This window comes from Festucalex cinctus, chromosome 7 (genome assembly GCF_051991245.1).
Source record: "Festucalex cinctus isolate MCC-2025b chromosome 7, RoL_Fcin_1.0, whole genome shotgun sequence".
NCBI classification, from domain to species: domain Eukaryota; kingdom Metazoa; phylum Chordata; class Actinopteri; order Syngnathiformes; family Syngnathidae; genus Festucalex; species Festucalex cinctus.
Window position 1 is genome coordinate 19903570 of NC_135417.1, and position 23097 is coordinate 19926666.

Below are 23097 nucleotides of genomic sequence, written 5' to 3' on the forward strand. Positions count from 1 at the left end.
GATAGCCTGTACTCTTTTGGTAGTATATCAACAATTTAATGATCTGTCATTTTTCATAAGGGCTTGTAGCACATTCTAAAGTAATACTTTCTTGAAAATGTCATAAAATTTGCACTTTGCCATTAAAAAAACAAAAAAAACAAAACAAAACTCCAGACTGATATTGTAACATTTGTACCAATAATGGTGGCAATTTATTACATTTTTAGGTGGGCCATCCCACTTAGTTGACTGTTACATAAGAGCGTTGGTAGCTGTTATAGTAAAAGGGCATGTGAACCCTACAATGTAATCATTTCCTGGGAAGGATTTTGTATTACATTATTGGTGAAATTATTACATTATTGACATTATAGGGTGCTACAGGGCTAAAATATTCAAAAAGTGATTAAAACAGACAAATGCACTAAAACATGCAAAGAAAGATGACGAATGTCAACATATCCCTGGTGATAACCATTAATTTATTACCTTTATTAATTCATACATCACTGATACATGGTATTCAGGTGAAATCATTGGAAGAATTATCCATATTATTCTTTGTGACTCTCCACAAGGACACAAATACTGGTGCAGAAGACCAGAGGGGTGGTGGTGGGGAGAAGGGTCCTTGGGTGAGGTTTGGGCAGCCTCCCAGGTCAGTTTGCCAGCATACCTACCTGTCTTGAGACTCACCTGGCAGCCCTCACGGCTGCACCGACCCACATTCCACCCCACTTCCGACCTCAGAGTGGCCCTCCTTTTCCACACATAGCATTAGGGCATAATTGATTGATATTGGTAGCAGCAAGCTTCCTACTAACAGTTAACATCTTATGGATCTAAACCAAAAAGTACTGTACAGCTACTGCTAAATAGAATCATCTAAGAACCTGGCCTTGACGATTGACACCAGATTAAAGTGCTAGAAGCAAACCCACCAATCCACACTTGGTCATATAGATTTACTGTATATAGCATCATTTACAGGGTAATATACATTATATTGTAACAGCTGACATGTCAGCACAAATAGATCACTGTCACACTTAACAGCAAAATATATATGATTATATACATCCCTATATAATCATACATAGCGATATATAATTGTCATATATGCATGTAAAACGTTTTGAGCACGTCTCAGGCTTTGTGTATCAAGACGTAAAAGCTTTACACGTTCCTCTCTTGAAAGCGCCGCGGGTGGCGGCCAAAGTGCCGACGCGGGCCCCGGCGGGGGTTATCTGAGGTCACAGGACAGTTATTTGCATATTCCACAAAATCTATTGCAACACATTACTGTCTACTAACAGTACAGCCGGTGTTAGCTGGACTCACACGTACACCCACTGAACAGAACGTTACGACGATGGCTGATCTGGTTATAGCTATGTGCTTTCAGATGGTGTGCTAGGACAGTGAACGACAGGAGGACGACCACACACAATATACTCCATTAGTTTAGCCTCAAGAGGACCACCTGGATTTGGGCTGTGGGAGGAAAACTCAATGGAACAAAGTAAGCCAAATCTCTCATCTCAAAACTTCACCTTGGTGTCACTGTACCCCTCCCTTTCCGTTTCCCCACAATTATCATTTCACCCCGTGAATAGGAATGTGTTTCTCTTCTTTCCTCCTCATTCACTCCCTGACCTGACGCGAGTAACGTCCAACTGCATGGACAAAAGGTGAGTGGCTGCTGGGGACACCTGTCTAGACCAATTGGGCGGCACAGTCCCTGTCGCGATCCCTTTACATCAACTGGACTCTCCCCCTACGCTGCAAAGATGCTGCACGAGGCCAGAACAAGAAACACACAAAGGTAGTTTTTCCTCAAAGAAAAAAAAAAAAAAAAGAAAGAAAGAAAAAAAAAAGAAGCTCCAGAGTAACTGCAGTAGTAACGCACAACAAGCATCCGATAGCGGGCTTCCGACCTGGGAAGCCCGCTGATGTGCAGTTAGGGTGGGGACGTTGCCATTGTTCCAAGGAGGAGCGCTCCTCAATCTGCCTCAATGCAGGACTTGTCTTTCCCCCGTGGTGCACCCACCTTGTTACTCAAAAGCCCAGATCTCTATGTCCTGCACATAGAAATCCTCCTTTTTCGACAGCATGGGGTTCCCGAATGTTTTGCACGAGTGACTCCTGCCGTGGTAAAGGTCACCGTCCAGCCACAGACCAAACTCGCCGCTAGGAGAGAAGAAAATTAAGTGGCGTGGTGCAAATGTTTGCCACTGTTCACAGCACTTTCTTCAACTCACCTTCCACCTCCGAAAGCTAAGGAGTCCATATCTCCCTTGATGAAGAACATGTTGTCACCCGTCCATTTGAACACCTGTTGTACACACAAGAGTTCCTATATCAGATGATATTGCATGACATATCCTTGTTGACATGGTTTTCTTTGAAATACTCATTAACCCAATGACAACGTATGTGCCACCTGAATAAACATCAGATCTCACAGGCAATCATATTGAACAAACTCACAGCTTACGAAAGTTAGATGATTTAATTGCAGCAATTTGTCTGTTTCCTCAAGGTCGCATTTGTCCAAAGACGAGGTCACGTCAGTTATTGACTACGTTTACATGCCGTCAATATGCGGGTTTAGGTCAAAATCTCAGTTTCTGAAAAATTCGGAATTACATGTTTGCATGTGTGAGTCGACAAAGTTACTCCCCTGTATATGCTCTCTTTAAATCCAGTCAGGATTAGGGATGGGAATCGAAAACCGCTCCCAGTGTTTTAATTCCTTGTGCGTTTGCCGTTCTTGCCAATGATTCCCTTAATGGTTCCGTGTGGGATGATGACATCACCACGCACGCGACATTTCATTGCAAGACGAGCAACAAACATGCCGCCACGCTCGAAAGTTTGACGACATCTTCCAAGAAAAACTAACAACAGGGCAACTTGCAATATTTGCAAATTGGATATTTCATCTCAGGGAGGAAACACTAGCACTATGCAAAAACATTTGCACACACAGCATGTGATTACCATCTGTCGTGTTTGTGAGCGCTCCGGAGTCCGGTGGGATCAACCCAGCAGCAACGGTCGCTAGTAATGCAAGCGTTCTCTCCTATCAACACTCCAGGTAATGGTAGTACTATATTAGCGCCAGATTGACTTTATGTGAAATGTGCCGTTAGTAACTGCTAAAGTTAAAGCCCGTATCTCATTAAACGGTGCCAGCTTGCTAGCGTAAACACCGCGGCCCGCGAGTGTTGTTTTTTTCCCCCAACAGGGTTCATTCAAGGTTGCAAAACGTGCAAAGACGTACAGAACAAACCATGACTTAAAGCAACTCTCGCTACTTCCACACATTCTGACTCTTGAGTCTGATCATAGAAGTTTTCTCTTTAAAACGAATATTTCACAATAACTATTTATCAGCTACGAATCCATCAATGATGGGTCGACGTAACGATTAAATTGCCCAACTGATATTTATCTATATCTCAATTACATTTTCTAGCATCAACTATAACCACACTAAAAGTTGTAATTGTTATGTCATGTCCTCTATGTATTTTATCAGCTTTTTCTCAAACATAATGAAGAAAACAATAACAACAAACATATACATCCTGGTGTGTGAAGCTGCCTTGGCCTCACCTTTCCTAATTATTACAACTACAGTACCTATTATGAATACTGTAATCATGTTCAGAATTGCAATATTTATATTCCAATTGATGTTAATCCCTGTAAATATTAAAAAATGTGAGCAATAAGACCCTCTAAAAATGAAATGCAAAGATTACTCATTATATCCACCCATCCATCCATTTTCTGAACAGCTTGTTCCTCACAAGGGTCGCGGGGGGTGCTGGAGCCTATCTCAGCTGGCTATGGGCTGCAGGCGGGGTACACCCTGAACTGGCTGCCAGCCAATCGCAGGGCACACAGAGACGAACAACCATCCACACTCACAAGCACACCTCGGGACAATTCGGAGCGCCCGAATTGCATGTCTTTGGAATGTGGGAGGAGACCGGAGTACCCAGAGAAGACCCACACGGGCACGGGGAGAACATGCAAACTCCACCCAGGAAGGCCTGAGCCTGGACTCGAACCCGAAACCTCAATACTGGGAGGCGGACGTGCTAACCAGTCATCCACCGTGCCGCCCGATTACTCATTATAATGTGCCTTAAATCTCTTTAAACTGACAAGAGAATAAAATACTGAACCACTTTTACCACTAAATGTAAGAACACGTCCCAAGACAAGTCAAGACGAGAGCTTGGACCTCACCTACTTGGAAAAACTCCTGCTTGAAACGCCCATCCACCCCTCAGGACCTTGAGGAAAGCGCAAAAAGCAAAATCCAGCCCTGCTAAATGTTTGGCTGTCAGTTTGTTGCTTAAGTTGTGAGTCATGAGTTGCTAGCCTGGTAGGTAGGTGTGCAGTAAATGCATCTAATGTTTCATCTTTTACACAGTTCTGTTTTTTTCCCCCCCTCCATACGACACTTTTGATGACGAAATCTTCAGCCAATTCAAATGTTTGAAAGCCTGCAATTAATGGCGAATGTGTACCTCAAACTCTGGATTGAAGGTGAAGAGGAAGGTTTCTCCTGTGCCATAAAAGCCATCGCTGACTTTAAAGGGCTCTGATGCTAGGGCACCAAAAACCTGGAATGAAACAGAATTTTTTTTTTACAAGACTCAGGGGGTCCAATTACATAGCATTGCACTAAAACTGTGTTGATGTCAAGGCGTACCTGTCCATCACTATCCTTAATGACCATGAGCACTGGCGTGTCCTGTCCCTGCATGGCTCTGTACAGCGTCTTGATGCTCATGCCATGTTTCGACGTGCCGAAGGCAAGCGTCCACGGGTAACCGATGGTCCGCGGCGGCAAATTCTTTGCAAGCTGCGTGACGGAAAAGAGGAGGCACAAAAGGGAATAAAAACCCTAAAAAGGGTACAGCGAGCAACGCTCAATTACATCTGCAGCGACCTTTTAACACCATCTGCCATTTCAAGAAGAGTAACATGGCTGCAAACAGCCAACGATGTCCTTGGAGAAAAAGAGTGCCACATGAGAGCGCCTGCTGCTGACACTCTGAAGGCTTAACAACAACTTTGCTAACTGATAACTGGATGGGACTCGCAGCTTTCTTTTTGAAGATCAGCTAAAAACGGATAAAAATGCACTTTTACTGTCTGGTACAACAGCGCCAAACATTGTGTCTGGAATAGTTGATCAGTCTCTGGCCTCTTCTTGTAGCTTCAGCACATTCTGCTGTAATGAGGGGCCTGAAAACGATGCCACGAGCAGATGAGGCTCCACTTGGCTCGCCTCTGCGGTGCCTGAGTTATGTCCTCGGGGTGATTACGGGAAGTCGCATATTGGCAATCTATCGGTCAACGCGCCAACTGGGACCCATTTGAAGGTGTGCGAGTGTGTGTAAAGGCAAAAGGCCTGCGGGGTCTACAACACACATGCGGTAACACTAAGGCTTGGTGACCCAGATTTGTACATGCGTATCTCCCAGCCAGGTACCTGCTTTTTCCTGCTGATGTTGAGGTTTACATTTTCATCATTCTGAAAGTGCTCACAACTCAACCATTCTGTAATTTACGGAATCACAAAATGCCAAAGGTGAACAATTAACTGCAATATCTTATTTTATAATTTCCAAAATATAATAGCACAGACTAAGCATTGGGTCACGTTGCTCTTATCTCAAACCTATGCTGCTCACACATTATGGTCCTCAATTATTATTATTATTATTGATTTTTTTTTTTTATCTGAGCTCTGGTACAGCATGTCTCAGCATTCACACATTTTGAGCCGTCTGTCAACTGTCATGTTGGAAGGAATTGCCACTTCTGCAGTGTTGTTATTGTTGTCAAACTGTCTTCACTCTTTCTGTACTTGGGTAGGGCAGTCATCAGGTCACCTAAACGTTCATTGTTGCATCTGCACTGCCGACAATAAATTGGCACCAGCATGCACTGAACACGAAGCAGTTGTGCAGAGGGCAGGTGTGTAATTGTTTATTTCCTGACGCGCAAGAAAGGGCAGAAGGTTTAAAGTGCATTCATGTTCATGAATTTTTCTACAAACCCCAATTTATTTATTTCAAATCAGGAAGTTGCATAAACCACAAATAAAAACAGAAAATTATTTGCAAATCATTTTCAACCTATATTGAATTGAATACAACACAAAAACAAGATATTTAATGGTCAAACTAATAAACACTCCTCCCCTACAATACTGTATTCTCTCATTCTTTCATCACATCGCAAACATCAGACTCACACTCACTCCCACCTGATGACATGCCTTTAGCTTATCCCAAACAATGCAAGAAAAACCCTGCGAAGAATTAACCCGCCACCATTAAGGGACTTTGCCCACCAGTTGACCAATGTGCTAACCAGACATTCAACACCTCCCGCCAAATAGTGTTTGTCCCAATCGCTCTAAGACCACCTCCATCATACCAGTAGCCAAGACCTCCACAGTGACAGGTTTGAATGACTGTCAGCCCTCACTCCAGACCAGTGGTAAGGAACCCTGGTCCTCGAGAGCCACTGTCCTGCCCGTCTCCCTCCACCAACACACCTGATTCATGAACAAGATTGTTATCAGGCTTCTACAGAGCTTGCTGATTAACTGATCATTGGAGGCAGCTGTGTTGGAGGAAGGAAAAATGGAAAACAGTCAGGACAGTGGCTCTCAAGAACCAGGGTTCCCTATTCCTGCTCCAGACAATCAAGGGGTGAACAGGTTAATTTGAGACAGGTGAGTGCCATGACTCATGATTGGGTATTAAATGGAGCATCCCCAAAAGAAGCTCATAAGAAAGTATGGGATGAAGTTCACTACTTTGAGAACAGCTGCATGAGCAAATAGTCTAACAGTGTAAGAATATTTCTCAGTATGCAATTGCAAGGAATTTAGGCATATCATCTACATATCTGGTCAAAGACTCTGGAGAAATCACTGCACATTAGCGACAAGAGCAAAAAAAACAACATTACATGCCCATGTACTTTAGATCCCTCAGTCGGCACTGCATTAAAAACATTGCGTAAAGCATATTGTCATGTCACATGGGCTCAGCAACGTGTCAGAAAAGCATTGTCAGTAATCACTGGTCATCGCTACATTTTCGAATGCAAAGTAAGACTCTACCATGCAAATCGAAGGCCATATAACAACAACACCCAGATATGTCGCTGGCTTCTCTTGGCCCAAGTTCAGCTGAGATGGACTGACAAAGTGGAAAAAGTGTGTTGTGGTCTGACGAGTCCACGTTTTTGGAAATCATGGCCATTGTGGTCTACAGGCCAAATAGAATCCAGAGAATCCAGAGTTTTATTCAAAAGCCAGCATCAGTGATGGGATGGGGGTGTGTCCGTCCCCATGGCAATAAGTAACTTTCACATCTGTGAAGGGACCTTTAATGCCGAAAGTTTTTTGAAGAAAATATGACGTCGTCCAAACAACGACTTTTTCAGCGGTGTTCCTACTTAATTCAGCAAGATAATGGTGGGCCAAATTCTTCATGTGTTCTAACAGCATGGCTTCATAGTAAGACTGTGAGTACTAGACTAGCATGCCAGCAGTCCAGACCCGTCTCCCACTGAAAATGTGTGGCCCATTATGAAGCACAAAATACGATAATAGACTGTTGAGCAACTCAAGCTGTATATCAAGCAAGAAGGAAAGAAAGGAAAGAGGAAAGAATTCCACATACAAAGAAAGAGTCAACAATTAGTGTGCTCAGTTGAGGGCATGCCCCTTGCATTATTTGCAAAACAACAAAGTTGATCAGTTTGGCCATTAAATATATTGTTTTTGTAGTGTATTCAATTACATATAGGTGGGAAAGGATTTCCAAACATTGCATTGTATTATTATTATTTTATTTTTTTTACACATTGTACAGACTGTCCCAACTTCTTTGGAATTAGGGTTTGCATTCCCATTAATTCCTATGTGAAAAATTCTCACAAGAAATTAACTTGGCGATTCGACTGTGTCCTACTTTGCTCATCGTTATGAGCTGATGATTGTGTATGTAAAGCTGCAGCAGGCACTATACCTTCTCAATTTGATCGGCTTCCAGGAGATCACTTGGCTCTCTGAGGTTTGGTTTGAATGTTTCGGGCTCCAATTCAGTTTTGCTGGACGTGTCATGCTTGGAGTTCACCTCCTCTTTGGTAGTGATCTACAACAACAACCACCAGTCAGTGCATAGCACATCACGAATAACGACCTTCCCAGATTCCAGAGAGTACGGATGGGAGAGTACCATATCTACAACTATATTGACTAGGAGGTAATCTAGACGAGTTAGGGAGAGCTCATTTTTTCATCCAACACAGCTTTCTATTGGGATGTCTTTGACCACACTTATTTGTGTGTGTCCAATATAAAACACAAGTAAAATATGCATATTTAACAAAAATAGCTAGTAATTACTAGCTTGTACGCAGACTGCTTGGAAACATTAGGAAGGAAAGCCTGCCACAAGAAGATAAGACTACAGTCATGACAAAACCTTCAGTCAAAACAAGCCAACTTCTCTGTGCTCAAGTGATAAATGTTTTCAGTCAACTGCTCGGGAAATTATTTCATACGTGGTTTGAATAAGTTTTGTGCACTTCAGAAAATATGTTTTAATCAAAGCAGTGACACAATTTGGTTTGCAAATGCATTTGTGTGCAACAGCGACAACTGCTGAAGTGTGCAGTCTGCTGAAGCTTAAAAGAGCCTGTGTTGGCAGGGACAGCAGCAGGGTTGGCCACATTATAGAGTGGGCGGGCAGACAGAGCTGGTCTGGGCACCTGAAGTCTTTTGCAGAGCGAGCGCAGATCTTCGCTGTTTAGAGCATCGATCCGACGGTGGTACTCCGTCATAGAGACTACCTGGTAGTACAAAGACAGGGACAGGTGCAACATAAAACGCTGCCAGGTCTATTACTGGCAATTACTGAAGTCCAATATGTGCAAGAAGCACTGCGATGCAACAGGTCTGGACTTCATCGGAACAAAACGATTGGGGACATTTTCTCGGTCCATTTTGCATGTTTGTGTAATATGTTTCAAAGGATCAATTTGGGATGTTGTTAAAATAGTTAAATGGTTATTCAAACTACTGCTCTAATAAAACAATGGAAAGACCTCCTACTCCAACTTGACAACCAATGCAAGAAAAAACTGCTCCACTTCAAACAGAAATACACATTCAGCTCTAAATTGTCAACATTGTTTGAATGTGATTTACTTCATCGTCTGCTGTTAACGTCATTTTTCAAGTAATCAATATGGAACTTCAAAATGCTTCTTCTGCTACTTCAAAATACTGAACACCTGAAACAAACCACGTTCCCACGCGAGCAGCAGTAAGTCTAAAGGGCTGGCCGGATAAGCGAGTTTATTGAGTAATTGTATTTGATTTGTCAGGGTGATTTTTTAAGATAGACTCTCGTAGTTCAAAACATGTCCCTGTTTACTTTTGTTTCCACAAACAACATGGCTTCAAAAAGCGAAGCTAGTTCACCACAAACCAATTCTCTCTTTTTAGAAAAGCAGTAAGAAAATTTAATTCCCACTAAGAAACAGACAAGATGAGCAGAAAAGTGCATCGTTTTCCGTATGGCAAGAAAGGAAGTAGCCAACCACAAATAACTGCACCGAACACCGTCAAATGCATAGTTCACATTTTATGTTGAAAAAGTGGTCATTTGTTGACATTGGAAGCTTTTAATCTGCTGTATGAGATTCCAAGCGGCCATTATTTTGTTGAGGTTGCCTGGTCTCACCTGTTCATTTTTTTTCCTCATAAAAAAAAATAAAAAAAAATAAAAATAAATAAGAAGAAATAAATAACAAAAATATATATATATATATATATATATATATATATATATATATATATAAAACCCTGTTCAAATGCCAGATAAATGCTATTTTAATAATATATATTCTAAAAACTTGTACATCTCAATTGGAAAAAAAAAACAAAAAAAAACATTTAGACAGATTTTGAGATTTGCTACATGATCTGCACTCTAAACGAGGCTTTAAATACATTTTTGGTTCTTTTTTTTTTTTTTTGCAAATAAATCATTATTCATCATTTGCTGTAGTAAAAATCTAACGTGCAATTTTACAACACGTTACTGACCAGACAATAACTGGTTGGTCTGCACCAATAGACAAAACCTTAGTCCTGGAACAAAAGCATTTTATGTCTGACTGATTTTATCCTCATAAGCCCCTGACCATTAAAGCACACAATCCAGAGTCCAGACAGATCAACATGGTGACCTTCTAAGCATGGCTTCATTCCAACAAAGTTACACCCCATGTGGCCAACTCAGACACACAGTTCCTGTTCCGCCAACAGCACAATCAAAAGCAGAGACGGGCTAAAAAGTCTACTCTCACAGCATGATAGAACTTTATAGCCTGGTGTATTGCGGAAAAACACTGTCACAACATATGCTTCTATGGTACGCGCTAGTATTTGTTGCCCATGAGTAATTTCTTTGCTAGCGACGAGCTCTCTCTCTCTTAACAGGTACTGTTAAGTGGGCTAACCACCATTCTCATAAAAAAAATAAAAATAAAAATAAAAAAAAAAAGGAAAAAAATTGCATCTAGCCTCATTTCATGTCTAGCTGAAGGCACTATAGTCATCTTGTCAACAGTCTATCCCGGCTCCAAGTTACCTTGAGTTAATCTTTTATACAGTTTCATGGTTCCACCATATTAATAAAGACAGCCAAGTGCATGCGACGACTTAACTGTCTTTCTCTGATGATATATTTTCCTAGAGTTAGGCCAAATCCTAGTTCAACAAGATACTGAACATATCTAAATTCTTTAAAAACAACAAAAAGGGGTTTACAAACTAAATAAAATAACTGTACAGTGATTATGCTACAGATATAGCTTTGGCGTGACATGACACACCTCGGTACATGGCCGGGCCACCATGCTGGAAGTTTACGCATTGTCTCACGCAGAGAGTTGGAGGGACTCCTCCTTCTCCTCCTCCGATGGGAAAACAAACAATAAAAATAAATTTTGACTATCACTAGTCAATCAGGCTGCCGGAGGTTACGCATAAAACTTTAGCTAATGCTAAATGCTATCTTGGTTCACAATGTACATTGTCAACACCGACTGGCTGTTCACAACCCGTCTTTTAAGTTCAAATTTTCAAACGCGAGGAAATGGGCAAATAAGTGAATTTGCGTTTTGCATTATGTTAGCATTAAGCTACCAGGCTTTCATAAGACTAAATTAGATGGTTTGGTTGAACATTTTGGTGCGTAAATACACTATACCTAATTAACTGTATTTTAAGTGTCTGTTTTAAAGACACTGTGACTGACAGCTCAAAGCATGCACCGTTTGCTTGTTATGGACGGGAGAGTGTGAGAATAGGCGCTAAGAAATATTTTTATTGTATGTAATTAGAAGAAATAACGTGTACATATACTCTCTGGATCGCAGGTTTTTATCTATTGTGGGTTCAACAGGGGTTCACTGTAACTGCAATTTTCATATTATCAAGCACACAATATTTCTAAATATTGAATAGTAATTGACCAGCTCTGTAAAAATGTATTTGTTTAAAAGAGAGACAACATTTACTATTGTTATCTCTAAAACCCATTTCATTTATTTCCATTATTAAAAAAAAAATATATATATATATTTACCAATCCCTTCTGAAATTAATAGTAAGGAGAAGATCAATTTTAACATGTACTAACAGAGAAAATAAACACTGATGAAATACCCTGATGTAGAAAAAAAGTTGACGTTACCATGTGAAAAATGTCACTGAAGCTGAAAAAAAGGAAATAAAGAAAAAAATTATGTTTCAGAAGCTTCCACAGCTGATTAGGCACACAACAACAAAGATTGATTCACTAACATAATACAACACAGTTAAGGAATAGAATACACAACTAAACTAGAACCCGATCCACAAACACTTGTTCAGTTGACACCCATACAGGTTTGTTTACATGCTGACTCAAAGTTAAGCCTCGTGTCACTCATTGAAAGAGTTTACCCTATGTCCTGACGAGTGACGACGCCAATTTGTACCTATTATAATTCATAATACTGTACAGTAAACTCCATATTCAACTATGTTAGGCGCTCATCAAAAGTCTTTAGCTACCATGCTCACGCTGCATGCATAAGCGGTAGAGGAAATGACACACCAAAGACAACTTCCAAGCTCCCGGCAACATCGTAGTTAATGACATCATTATGTCAGCTTGCTCAGCAAACTTTGACAGCTCTCGCATTCGGACTCGCTGTGATAACTGTACAGATAATGTGGTCCCGAAACACGAGCAACCACTTTTTCTGTAAAAGTGACAGAACAAAACCGGCTAGTTCGCTAGGAGGCTTGTTAGCTTCGCTAGCAAGCTAGCATGACTATCGAACCACAACAGAGTACGTACGAAGATTGTAGAGCGTATATACATGAAGTAAAAACAATGAACATACACATGTATACTTCGGTGCCGGTCGTTTCTCTTGGCCCTTCACCCTCCTAGAAAACATGTCTTGCTTCCAGAGCGAGTTTGAAAACACAAAGTCACATCACAGGTCATCTAACTCCCCGTGTGGATAGTTGGATACCCCAGAGAAGCATCGAGGGGTTGAGCCCTGGCAACCTTACTGTCTGCACTGAAATAGATTTTTTTTAAGGTGTCCTCACGCAATACTATCAGAGTGACATCGCTGAAAGCCAATTAAAACATGGGATAAAAATAGAACCTGCACCCTATTGGTTAACAACATTGTAACCCTGTCTAAATACTGGAAAAATTAAAGCTGCAGTATACCAGTATACCAGCCAGGTTGCTGTATACCGGCATTTCATAGTCTCAACGTTTTGTTGTAAAACAACAAATGCATAGAAACGATGTTGACAAAATTGCTGTTCTAGCACATGTTAAAATCAAGTTAATCAAGTTAAGTTAAATCAAGTTACATTTCCCTAATACGCAGTCCCTGTGGGCCTGCCTGCCTCCCTGTCATTATTTACAGTATTAAAATAGAACAACCAGATTCCAGTTAGGCTCTAATTTCCATTGGAAGTTTTACAAGATTGCATTTTATAAACATTTTGACTGGAGTAATTTCCGTATCATTCAGAGGCTTACAAAAATTCAAAGACAACCCCCGATTTGTTTCCTAGTAACATTTGCACATTCAGAAATTTTATACTTTTGAGAAAATTAGAAAATCAAAAAGTAGAAATCATGGCCTTTAGAGCACATGAAGTTTTTCCACTGCATTTTTTAAAATAATGCATAATTGTGCATTCAGCAAAAATTGATTGCTGAATGCTGACCAACAATAGCAATTGTCACACAACATGTAATGACTCTACAATACACTGAGGATCGTAAACAATTGCACAAACATGCAAAACACTTTGGTTGGAAGTTCAGAATGTGTGATTCCAAGCAAAGCAAGTATTCACATGGCATACATAAAATACATGTGATTTGAAGTCCACATAAAAATTACAATCAACGAATGATGTGGTTCACACAAATGCAAAATACAGAAGCAGTTTACAAAACTATACATTTACATTGAGCTTCACATAATGAAAGAAAACTTACTCAAGTGGACACATTTAATTTGACACACAATGCAGTTTACAGTACATACAACACATGATTCTGGTTTCACAGATGATGGATTAATAAATAGTGAAGAACTGATTAATCCATGTCTGTGAGCCTGAGTCAATTAAACACAAAAAGCACACATGAGGCAAAGATAACTGGGAAGACCCTTACCTCCCATTCTTTGACATTGAGGTCAGTAATTGGCTCGTTCACAGCACTTTCTGACACCTCATACTTCTTGACAACCATAAATCCAGGTTCTTGTCCCATCCCTCTGACACCCTCACCATACATATCTGGACTCCACTGCATGAAGAACACATAAAGGTGGTCTGACCTAGGAGGGGCAAATGCAGAAAATCAATTACACAGGCAATTTGTAAACGCCTGCAAATTAGAACAAATATCATCTCTTATCGATTAGTATCACAATTAATTAGCACTCCCGATGTTAACACTTTGTACAAACCTTTTCGAAACAAATCAGCTCGATTCTGTCTCTGGTGAACCATGCTTACAATTTTCAGTATGGCAGTATGCTTTTGCAATAAAAATATGAAAAAAAATATTTGCTGGTATGACTGATTTATGGGAGTGCTAATCACTGCAGTGGCCAAAACATGCCCAATTAACATTAAACTGCAGTAATAAAGTAACCACCAGAGGGTGCTGGAACTGCACAAATGGAATACAACCTTGCCTTTTTAACAAATGTGCCACTGGCTCCTTCATAACCTCCATTGCCATTGCAAAGTTACTTAAAGATACATCATGCGCCTCAGTTCACATCTAGGTCAGAACACAGAGAGCCTATTGCTGTCTCAGCAAAGGGCTTATGAGCCGTTCGGTTGTTCACCTTAGCAGCACTTCCCTCACATACTAATTGCATAGCAATGAAAAGCTACATAGGTAATAACAACTACAGTACAAGACCCACCATTCAGCTAGCTACGAATTTGACATGTCCCATTGCTATTATCCATACGAACAGCATAAGTTAAAACTGGTTGCCAGGTGGGAAATGCTCAGCAACCTGCAGAACACAACAACAGACTTGGCTACACTGCTTAAGTTCCTAATAAAAAAAGTGAGTGGGATTTCAGTGCTGAGTCCCGCACTCAATATGTTGCATAACTGAGAAAGCAGTTAATGGAACCATGGCTAACTAAAAAAATGACACGGATGCTTGTCTGATTCAAATGTGATTACTGGTGGGAAAGAACACCGTGTCATTACTCAAGAAAGAAAAAGTATGACAAGCCCCAACTGCTGGTTCACAGATAAAGCTTTTGTAGTGAAAGTTAGGCAAGTTTCTATTTCGGACTTCTTCTTTTTTTTTTTTTTAACCCCCCCACCCATTAAACCGTGTTTCTGGCAGAACATACGTCTGAATGTTTTTTTTTACATGAAACTAAAGAAATGAGAATTCAGTGAACTAACCATTATCGGAGGTTTCTCAGCATTTTATTGATGAATTTTGTAAAAAACAAACAAACAAACAAACAAACAAACAAACAAAAAACATTGTAATGGCCGTCAATTCTACACAGATTTTTGATATCCGTGGCCAGTCCCTTATCACCACTGCTTCATACAGCTTAGCAAACAGGTATAATGATTCATTTCTAAATGAAAAATGTGCATATTTGTGTCACTATCTTGAGGTTTAAGCATCATCATATGGTGCAGAGCGACTGACCTCTCCTGTGGCACAGCAAACCAGTACTCGTGCTTCTTGCCCTGTTGGGCATACTGCTGCATGGATGCGCTGGCATTTGAAACAAACGTCTTCTTCATAGGCTTCCCCACCCGCAGACAAAGGAACTTGTGTGAGTGGCTCTTCCTTCTCTCTGCAGATCCTAAACCAGGAAAAGAACGTCAAAAAGAAAAGTGGGACTTTTTTTTTTTTAACAACCAATTTTATATGTGTGAATATGATGTAATGTGTATATGTGTATATGATGTAATGGCCACTTCATTTGACATTGGTCATTCTGTGCCAGAAAATCAACAATAATAAAGTAATAGCACACACTTTAAAGTAACACAGTCTTGTGTTAAGATAAAAAAAAAAAAAAAACCTGCAAAAGGCATCATAATTTCTGTGCAGCTTGTTTTCTGACGGTGCTGCTATTACTTGTGTGGGCTGCTGTGTGCAGAAATAGAGGTATATGTCCTTAAACCGTTAACTGCTTTTGCAGTATAATTGCCAGGCAGAGTGAAAATGGAAAAGAAAAAAAAAACACCGCCGTCTTTTTTTTCTTCCTTAAAAGGAAAAATGTGTGAAAATGACTGTTTAGCAGAGTCCAGCTAATGTGGGTAATATAGCACCAAATGAGTCACTGTGAAGCTGTGTTCCTACCTAGCATACATCATCTATGATTTGATCACAAGCAGTCAGCTTCACAGCTGGCATCAGAATGCATCCTCACATGAGAAGTGATCCACTTGAGTTTTTATCTCACAAACACCAAACGTACTGTTGAATTAACCCAAGTTGGATGCACAATAAAACTTTAGCTACAGTTTGTCTCTTTAAATCAAAAAGGGCCGATCCATGCAATCTGATGCAATAACCCGAACAGCTACAAGAAGCTCGAAGCGACACAAAAGCCGCATTCTTCCCTCTCTAATCCCGAGTGCTCTGGCAGTGCCTGTCACCTACTATCATGACTGGGCAGTGGTTCAAACTGTACTGGGTGCCAGGTGGAACTTCATGCACTTTGTTTCACATGATTTAGCTTGACAGACCCAGATTAACAGGTGCATACATTAAGCGTTTGAATCCCATCTTTACCAAGTTACCAGATAATAAGAGTCCCTATATTGCTGATCAGGGAAAAAAAATGTGCATTCAAAACATCTTCACACATGTTGTTTAAACAGCTTATAATTAACTGCCCACTTACTCATTCACTCCGACCCATTTTCACTGAAGCAAGCCTCCTTCTCTCCGGGCTGTTCTACTGGATTTTGACTGATATTGCAAGGCCCACAGAATATTGTGTTCTATTGCTATAACAACATGGAACCTACCAAAAGAAATATTAGAGTCTCTTCTTTCATCAAAAAGTTTCCATTTTTCAGCAATTAGCATTAGAAGTTTCATCATTATTCATAAATCTGTTTAAAAGTGTGGGGAAAACAGCTTGCTGCAACATGGACCTGGTTGATCTCATACTCTTCTGCCATCTGCTGGCCATTTTTGTAAAAACTACCATTGCTTCAACCATTCTCTTCAGTTCAGAGGCTGCATCAAAGCCTTCTGTATGCTCTAGCATCAAAAACAAACAAACATAAAAACGTATAAATACGTCTTTGGGACACTGGTAATATTTAAAATAAAACACATTTATATGGTTTATTTTGGAGCAAATGAGTTAATACTAGGGTTCTAAAAAGTCAACAATTTATTTAGCTAGTTAACCAAAGAATAGTGTTCATTTTGAGAGAGAAAAAAATCAAAACAAATCAAAATCTGTTTACCCTGTGAATTTTGTGTGCTGCCCTTTTGCCCTCCTTCTACATCATCTTTCTCCACTTTCTCTTGTTGCATAGAGTCTGTTATGGAGACTTCAGTCCCTTCGTTAGCATCCCCAAGTGGAGTAGCTGTGACAGAAAGGGCGTCTGTGTCAAGTGGGGCGGCTGCGCTTTGGGACCCTGGACAAGAGGTGCTGCTGCTGCTGCTGGGGCGCTCAGCCTGGCTAGTGATGGCGCTGATTGTGGGTGTGCTTGGTGGCTTCTCGTCACTGTGCTGCTTGGATCCCAACGGGGACTGATTATTCTCTTCTGTGGCAGTGTCTGCAGGATTGCCCACTACTGTGGAGGAGGCCTTCTCTGCTGGAGGCTCTTCAGGTTGGCTGACTGAGCTAGTGGGCTCCTCCTGGGTCACGGTTTTTACGGACTCTGTAGAGGCACAAGAGGACTTGTCCAGACAGACATCCTCGCTAGACGCTTGCTCTTCCTCCCTTATGGGGGACAGCTCAGACTCCGTGAAGACATCTTCTGAAATGGAGCCCTCTGTGCTGCGTGGGGCAGTGCTGCCACTGTCATTGGCCCCTGGGAGCTGTTCTGGGTCCTTCTGCTGGGAAGGATGTCTCTCAGATGGCAGAGGCTCTAGGTCACTGGAAAGATAAACAGTGTGAAATGACACACCAGAATTGCTATCCATTATCAAGAAATACTAATGCGCCTAGGACTTTTTTTTTCTACTCCACATTCTGCCACAGTGCGCTGATGTGTACTGCATTGTAGTTATTGCTGTTGCTGATTTAATATTATGTCATTGATGTTTTACTGTGTTTTTTAAAAGGTGGCATATATATAAAATTGGTATTATTACATTTTGTATAGCGGCGGTCCCGTAGTTATTGTCAAAGCATCACTAGATATATCATATAGAACAGAATCACACAATGCATGAGAGGAGGGAGAGTGAAACAGACAGATTGCCAGCACAATAGCTGCTCCATGGCCAGAAATTTCCAACCAGCTAAATGTAGCACTGGTCAGACCATGCTGCCAGCAGAGGAGGCAAAAAAAGCAAAAGACTGGACAGGGCTCCAACACTATATTTATCCTTGCATAATTGAGGCTTGGACAGGCTTGCAACTTAAAAACAATCCAACTGAAGCAAAAGAAAAACAGACGATTCTGTGGGAGGAAACAACTGACTCCACAGAGGTGGCTAATTCCTTCTGTATACAGAGCAACAACCAAAGCGTAGGAAGGTGAAGGCATACTTAATTAACCCTGGTATAATTGCAATTTCATTCTTATTTTGGTAAACACGAAAAAGAATTAAACTGTCATTTGGTTGCTGATGCAATCAGACTGTGGGTGCAGCAAGAGAAACACATTGATTAGAAGAATTTTGCTACATTTCCTCAGAGAGGGTCAGAGCTGGGGGTGATGTGAAACAGGGGAAAAAAAGTAAACCATAAGAATGAGCATAGCAGTCACAAAACAGGGGACATAATAGCGCCGATAGATGCAACTTTTAAAACCCAGCCAGCGGCAGCTGGGTTGTGGTGGGTGGCGGGTGTGGGTTGGGCGCGGGAGTGGGGCACTGTGGGGGCCTGCCATGCCCCGTTCTGCTCCGTTGGGCCTGGGGCGCGGGCCACTCTGGGCGTCTGGGTTGGCTCTCCATCCTGACAACTTCACGACTCTGGTGAGACTCTGAAGTATCCGGTTAAGGCAGTGCTTCTCAAATAGTGGGGCGGGCCCCCCCAGGGGGACGCGAGGCTTTGTCAAGGGGGGTGCGTTTGACCTCGGGAAACATGCTTTTTTATTTGTATTTTTTTTTACTGTCTTAGAATAAAGTGCAATTGCACCTCCACTACATTAGGGGGCAGCGGTACTGTCATTGGCAGAGTGTGCACAGGGAGCATTCGCACGGTGGTGTAGGGGTTTTGTTTGCACTGAGCATGTACGCTTTACACACAGCACAGAGTATAAGTATGAAGTGTAGGCACGAAGTGTAGCAGAGCAGACCCTCAAGTGACACCATGAAAAAATATTTAACAGGGATGAGAAGACAGGCGGAAAAAGACAGAGATAAAAAGACAAACGAAAGTCGCCCGAAAGCTAAGACGAGGAATATGACAAAGCGTATGGTGGGGTGGGGGAGATGTTTTCTTCTTCCTAAGGGGGGGCATGACAGAAAATAATTGAGAAGCACTGGGTTAAGGTGAAGGGTATGGGATTTTTATCAGGTTTTAGGTGTATTAAATAGCACAAACTCTCACGCATGCACGCAAGCACATAAACAACCAACAAAAAACAACAAAAAACAACAACAAAAAAGACGGCAATGATGATGACATGTTGAATCGGTATGACTGCCGAATAAACAATACTAAGCGCTCAAAAATAAATAAAATAAATAAATAAATAAATACATAAATAAAAGATGCAACTTTTAATTTAGTTCTAACAAAAAAAAAAGAAGGAACAAAGTAGCGGCAAGTGGCATTTAAACACATGCGCTACATGACCTTTGACCTCAAGCACGTAAAGCATTTCATTATCAGTGGAGCGCTTAATCTTAATAATAGATATAGAATAGAATAATTGTACACCTACTTTGAAGAACTAAGACTGAATAAAACAAATTAACATTTGACCTTATCAACTTGAAAGATCTTTGGTTCAGCTATCCATTTAAAAGAGTTAGTGAAAAGTTTTTTTTGTTTTTGTTTTTCGCTCGAAAAAAAAAAACCCTGAATCACTAAAAATGACTTCAGGTTTTCTTTTAAAAATAGGTAAATATCACAGAAGGAAGGAGAGCATTTACATTTTGAAATAAAATAAATAACTACATAAATACATAAATAAATAAAGTGGCCACTAATAGTATGTACATTTTCTTCCCTGTTTTATCAATTCAGATATTAGTTGACTTACTCAGGCACGGTCTCTCTGATCTTGGGGTCAGTGATCTCTTTAAAGATGGCAGCAGATTGGACCTCTTCCAGAGGACACATGATACCATACTCCTCGCACCCATGGGCCTGAACCAGAGGGTCCATCCGGTGAGGATCAAACATGATGTTGTTGGGCGTCACCAGCAATACCCCACTTACTGAACCCTGAAAAAATGCACAAGCAAGAAAGCGCGATATGTGAGGAAGGGTCATTTGTATAAATGTTTCATTACATAGAAAATGAAAGATTTCATTTAACACTAAAGATAATCAAACCCCATTGTCATATGTATAAGAGAGACCAGTTTGAAATTGCTACTGTTCTAACTCAAGCAGTAGTTATTGACTGCTAGTGCCTATTACTTAAATACATTCATTTGGAAGCTGAAAGTGAATCAGCAGTGGTTCAATACCATGGATCTTTATGTGTGTCTGGTGAGGAAAGCGGTCTCTAGCACAAACATGCTTACAGGCAGCCTGTGGCGGATAGTTGATGGCTGAACTTTGTATAATACATTAAAAGACTTCCAGGTTGTTAGAATTAAAGAATCACGTTGATGTAGTGTATTATGTCAAAACCAAACGCGAACCAGATATGCACATTAGAAAAGATGAATGACAGTATTACTAGCAATAGCTCCACATAATAATGTTAGTCTCAGTCGTCGAGGTCGGGGTGTGAGGCATTTGTATTTGCCACTGTTATGTGCTATACCGCTACATTAATTCAAAATTTGCCTGAAGTGGAAATCAAAATGTCCCATCACTGGTGAGCTATTTTTAGAAAAGGCCCGCGGGCTGCTTATGTGGTCCTTGGGGGCTACCTGGTGCTTGTCGGTACCAAGTTGATGAGTCCACCCAGGTCAACAAAATAATAAGCAGTCAGCCAGAAACTGCACATAGCCATGTTTGTAACAACAACAAAGAAAAAAGTCACTGATGTAGAAGGGCTGAGACCACATCAATACACAGTTAGTTGTACTACATGCGCATCCAGGCAAACATTTTCCGACTGTCAATTTCAACACATGACAAGCTTGTCAATTTTTTTCATACAAAGAACGACATCTTTATGTTGGCATTGAAACAGGAATGTACCTTATTACAGCAGTTTCCTCACCATTGTCGCCGTGACTATATATTGTTGCTTGTCCAGTATTTTTCGTGTTATTCATTGATTTATGCTCTCTTTTATTATATTGTACATGTTTAAATGTGTCTGTATGATTTTTTAAAACTGAGTTTAAAGACCTTAATTTTTGCCATAAATGCTATATCTTGCCAAGGTGTATTTCTGTATCGTGGATTTCGTTTATTGCGGGAGGGGGATATATTGTCATTTTTGTTTCTTGGGGTATTTTGACATGTAAATACCTGAGAATAGTTATAAATTGTGACAAAATGCAACATCATATTTAAATTGTCAGAAAAAACAACATGCGCTCTAGGGCTACATGATATTGGAAAAACATGCGATATGCAATAAAGTTCTTGAATATCGTGATAGATATTATTGCGATATTTAACATGTGCCTAAAGAAATTGCATTTTTAATGAAAGAAAAGCATGTTTTTCATGCGGCAAAATAAGCAACCTCAGTGTATTCTTAGTTAATTCTAATTACCCTAGATAATGTTCAACTATATGGCGATGCACGTATAAGTTTGGATCTTTCTGGTAAAATTTTGCTAAAAAGCATACAATTCCATACGAAACTTATTGCATGTCTTTGCGATATGCAAAATGCACAGGCCAATATCGCAAAATTGATATTTTTTTCGCTATATTGTGCAGCCCTAATGCACTCAATCACTGGGGTCAATGCTATGTCCAATATGCAGCAGCTTTAGAAAGTTATATTAAGATATAAGATAAGGTAAATACAGTACAAGCAGCTATAAAAAAAAAAAAAGACAGATTATAAGTGAAGAGAATTGAATGCTTTAAGAGATAGAAACTTTGTATTAAGGATATGTTTCGATACTAGCTCAGAGACCAGAAAAGGAACGAGTTACTTGTAAGTGTCAGCCCTCAACCATTTTCTGATTTTCTTAAATCAAAAATGCGTCTTTACTTCAAAATGCAGTATTGTGGACAACTCTTCAACTGAATCTGAAGTAAATTTAACTGTTGGATTGCAAAATAAGACTGTGAACAAAATCTGCATTTTTCTCTTTTTTTTACACTACAAATGTAAAAGTAAAGTTAAGTACTTGAGGTTTATTTCTTAAATGTTTAATGTGTATTATCTTTCATATAACATCTTATCCTACTATAGACAAGACAATCTTACCTTCCCATCAGTTATGTACTTGCAGTTGATCTTAAGGAACTTCTCTGTAAGGGCCTCTTCCTCCTCGGAGGTGGATGACACCACTCTTGTTTGACGTAGGGCAGTAAACACTGGGGGGAGAACAGCCTCTGGTCTGGAGGGTCCATCTGAATCCTGTAAGCAGGGTGGGAGGAATAATAGACATCATGGATCATGGATGCAAAGGGAAAGGAAAAGGAAAGCACATTAGTTATTTGTGAACTGGGTCAAATGAAATGCATTTGGAAGTGAGGGCCGAAGTACAAACACACTGTATTCTGGTTAACCCCCTGACTCATTCAGAAATAAAGTCGTATGATAATATGCACTGGCAAACACGGAAGGTTTGTTCCACTTGGAAACACATGGTGTAACTAATTTGTGTCTTATTTGATCATACTAATGCAGTTGAGTCTCTAAATACATTAACGATGTATCTGCAGGATAATGTTTTTCTGCCTCCAGTACACATAAAATTCACCACTTTAATTAGGTTAACATTTTCTACTTTTCCTTAATTTTGATCCCTTGGAATGTTATTGAGGATGAACATGCCCTCATGCGAAGTAAAGCATTTCTTGGCATACATACCTCACATATATCAACCAACACACAGTAAAGACTAAACATGGAACAGAACGTTTACTCAAATTCAATACAAAACAATTTAACAAAGCAGTGTAGACAAGCTACGTATATATAGTAGAGGGGACCGGGAGTCACT

The 23097-nt window shown here is 40.4% G+C and overlaps 1 protein-coding gene across 10 annotated transcripts in view; it reads right to left on the reverse strand.

Annotated features, from left to right (window-relative positions):
* Positions 1–445: 445 nt before the first annotated feature.
* Positions 446–23097, reverse strand: part of oxr1a (oxidation resistance 1a) — a 168111-nt gene continuing 145459 nt past the window's right edge. For 8 of the 10 annotated variants that reach the window (XM_077526092.1, XM_077526091.1, XM_077526097.1 and 5 more), the window contains 11 exons: positions 22356–22508; positions 20043–20227; positions 17124–17761; positions 15337–15496; positions 13809–13974; positions 8806–8886; positions 8061–8186; positions 4715–4867; positions 4530–4625; positions 2244–2317; positions 446–2172 (listed from right to left, as the gene is read on the reverse strand). In XM_077526092.1, the coding sequence (XP_077382218.1) occupies positions 2037–2172; positions 2244–2317; positions 4530–4625; positions 4715–4867; positions 8061–8186; positions 8806–8886; positions 13809–13974; positions 15337–15496; positions 17124–17761; positions 20043–20227; positions 22356–22508 (1968 nt within the window). In that variant the 3' untranslated portion in view covers positions 446–2036. The remainder of the gene's footprint in view (positions 2173–2243; positions 2318–4529; positions 4626–4714; positions 4868–8060; positions 8187–8805; positions 8887–13808; positions 13975–15336; positions 15497–17123; positions 17762–20042; positions 20228–22355; positions 22509–23097) is intronic. The other 2 variants (XM_077526093.1, XM_077526096.1) reach the window with 2 other exon arrangements.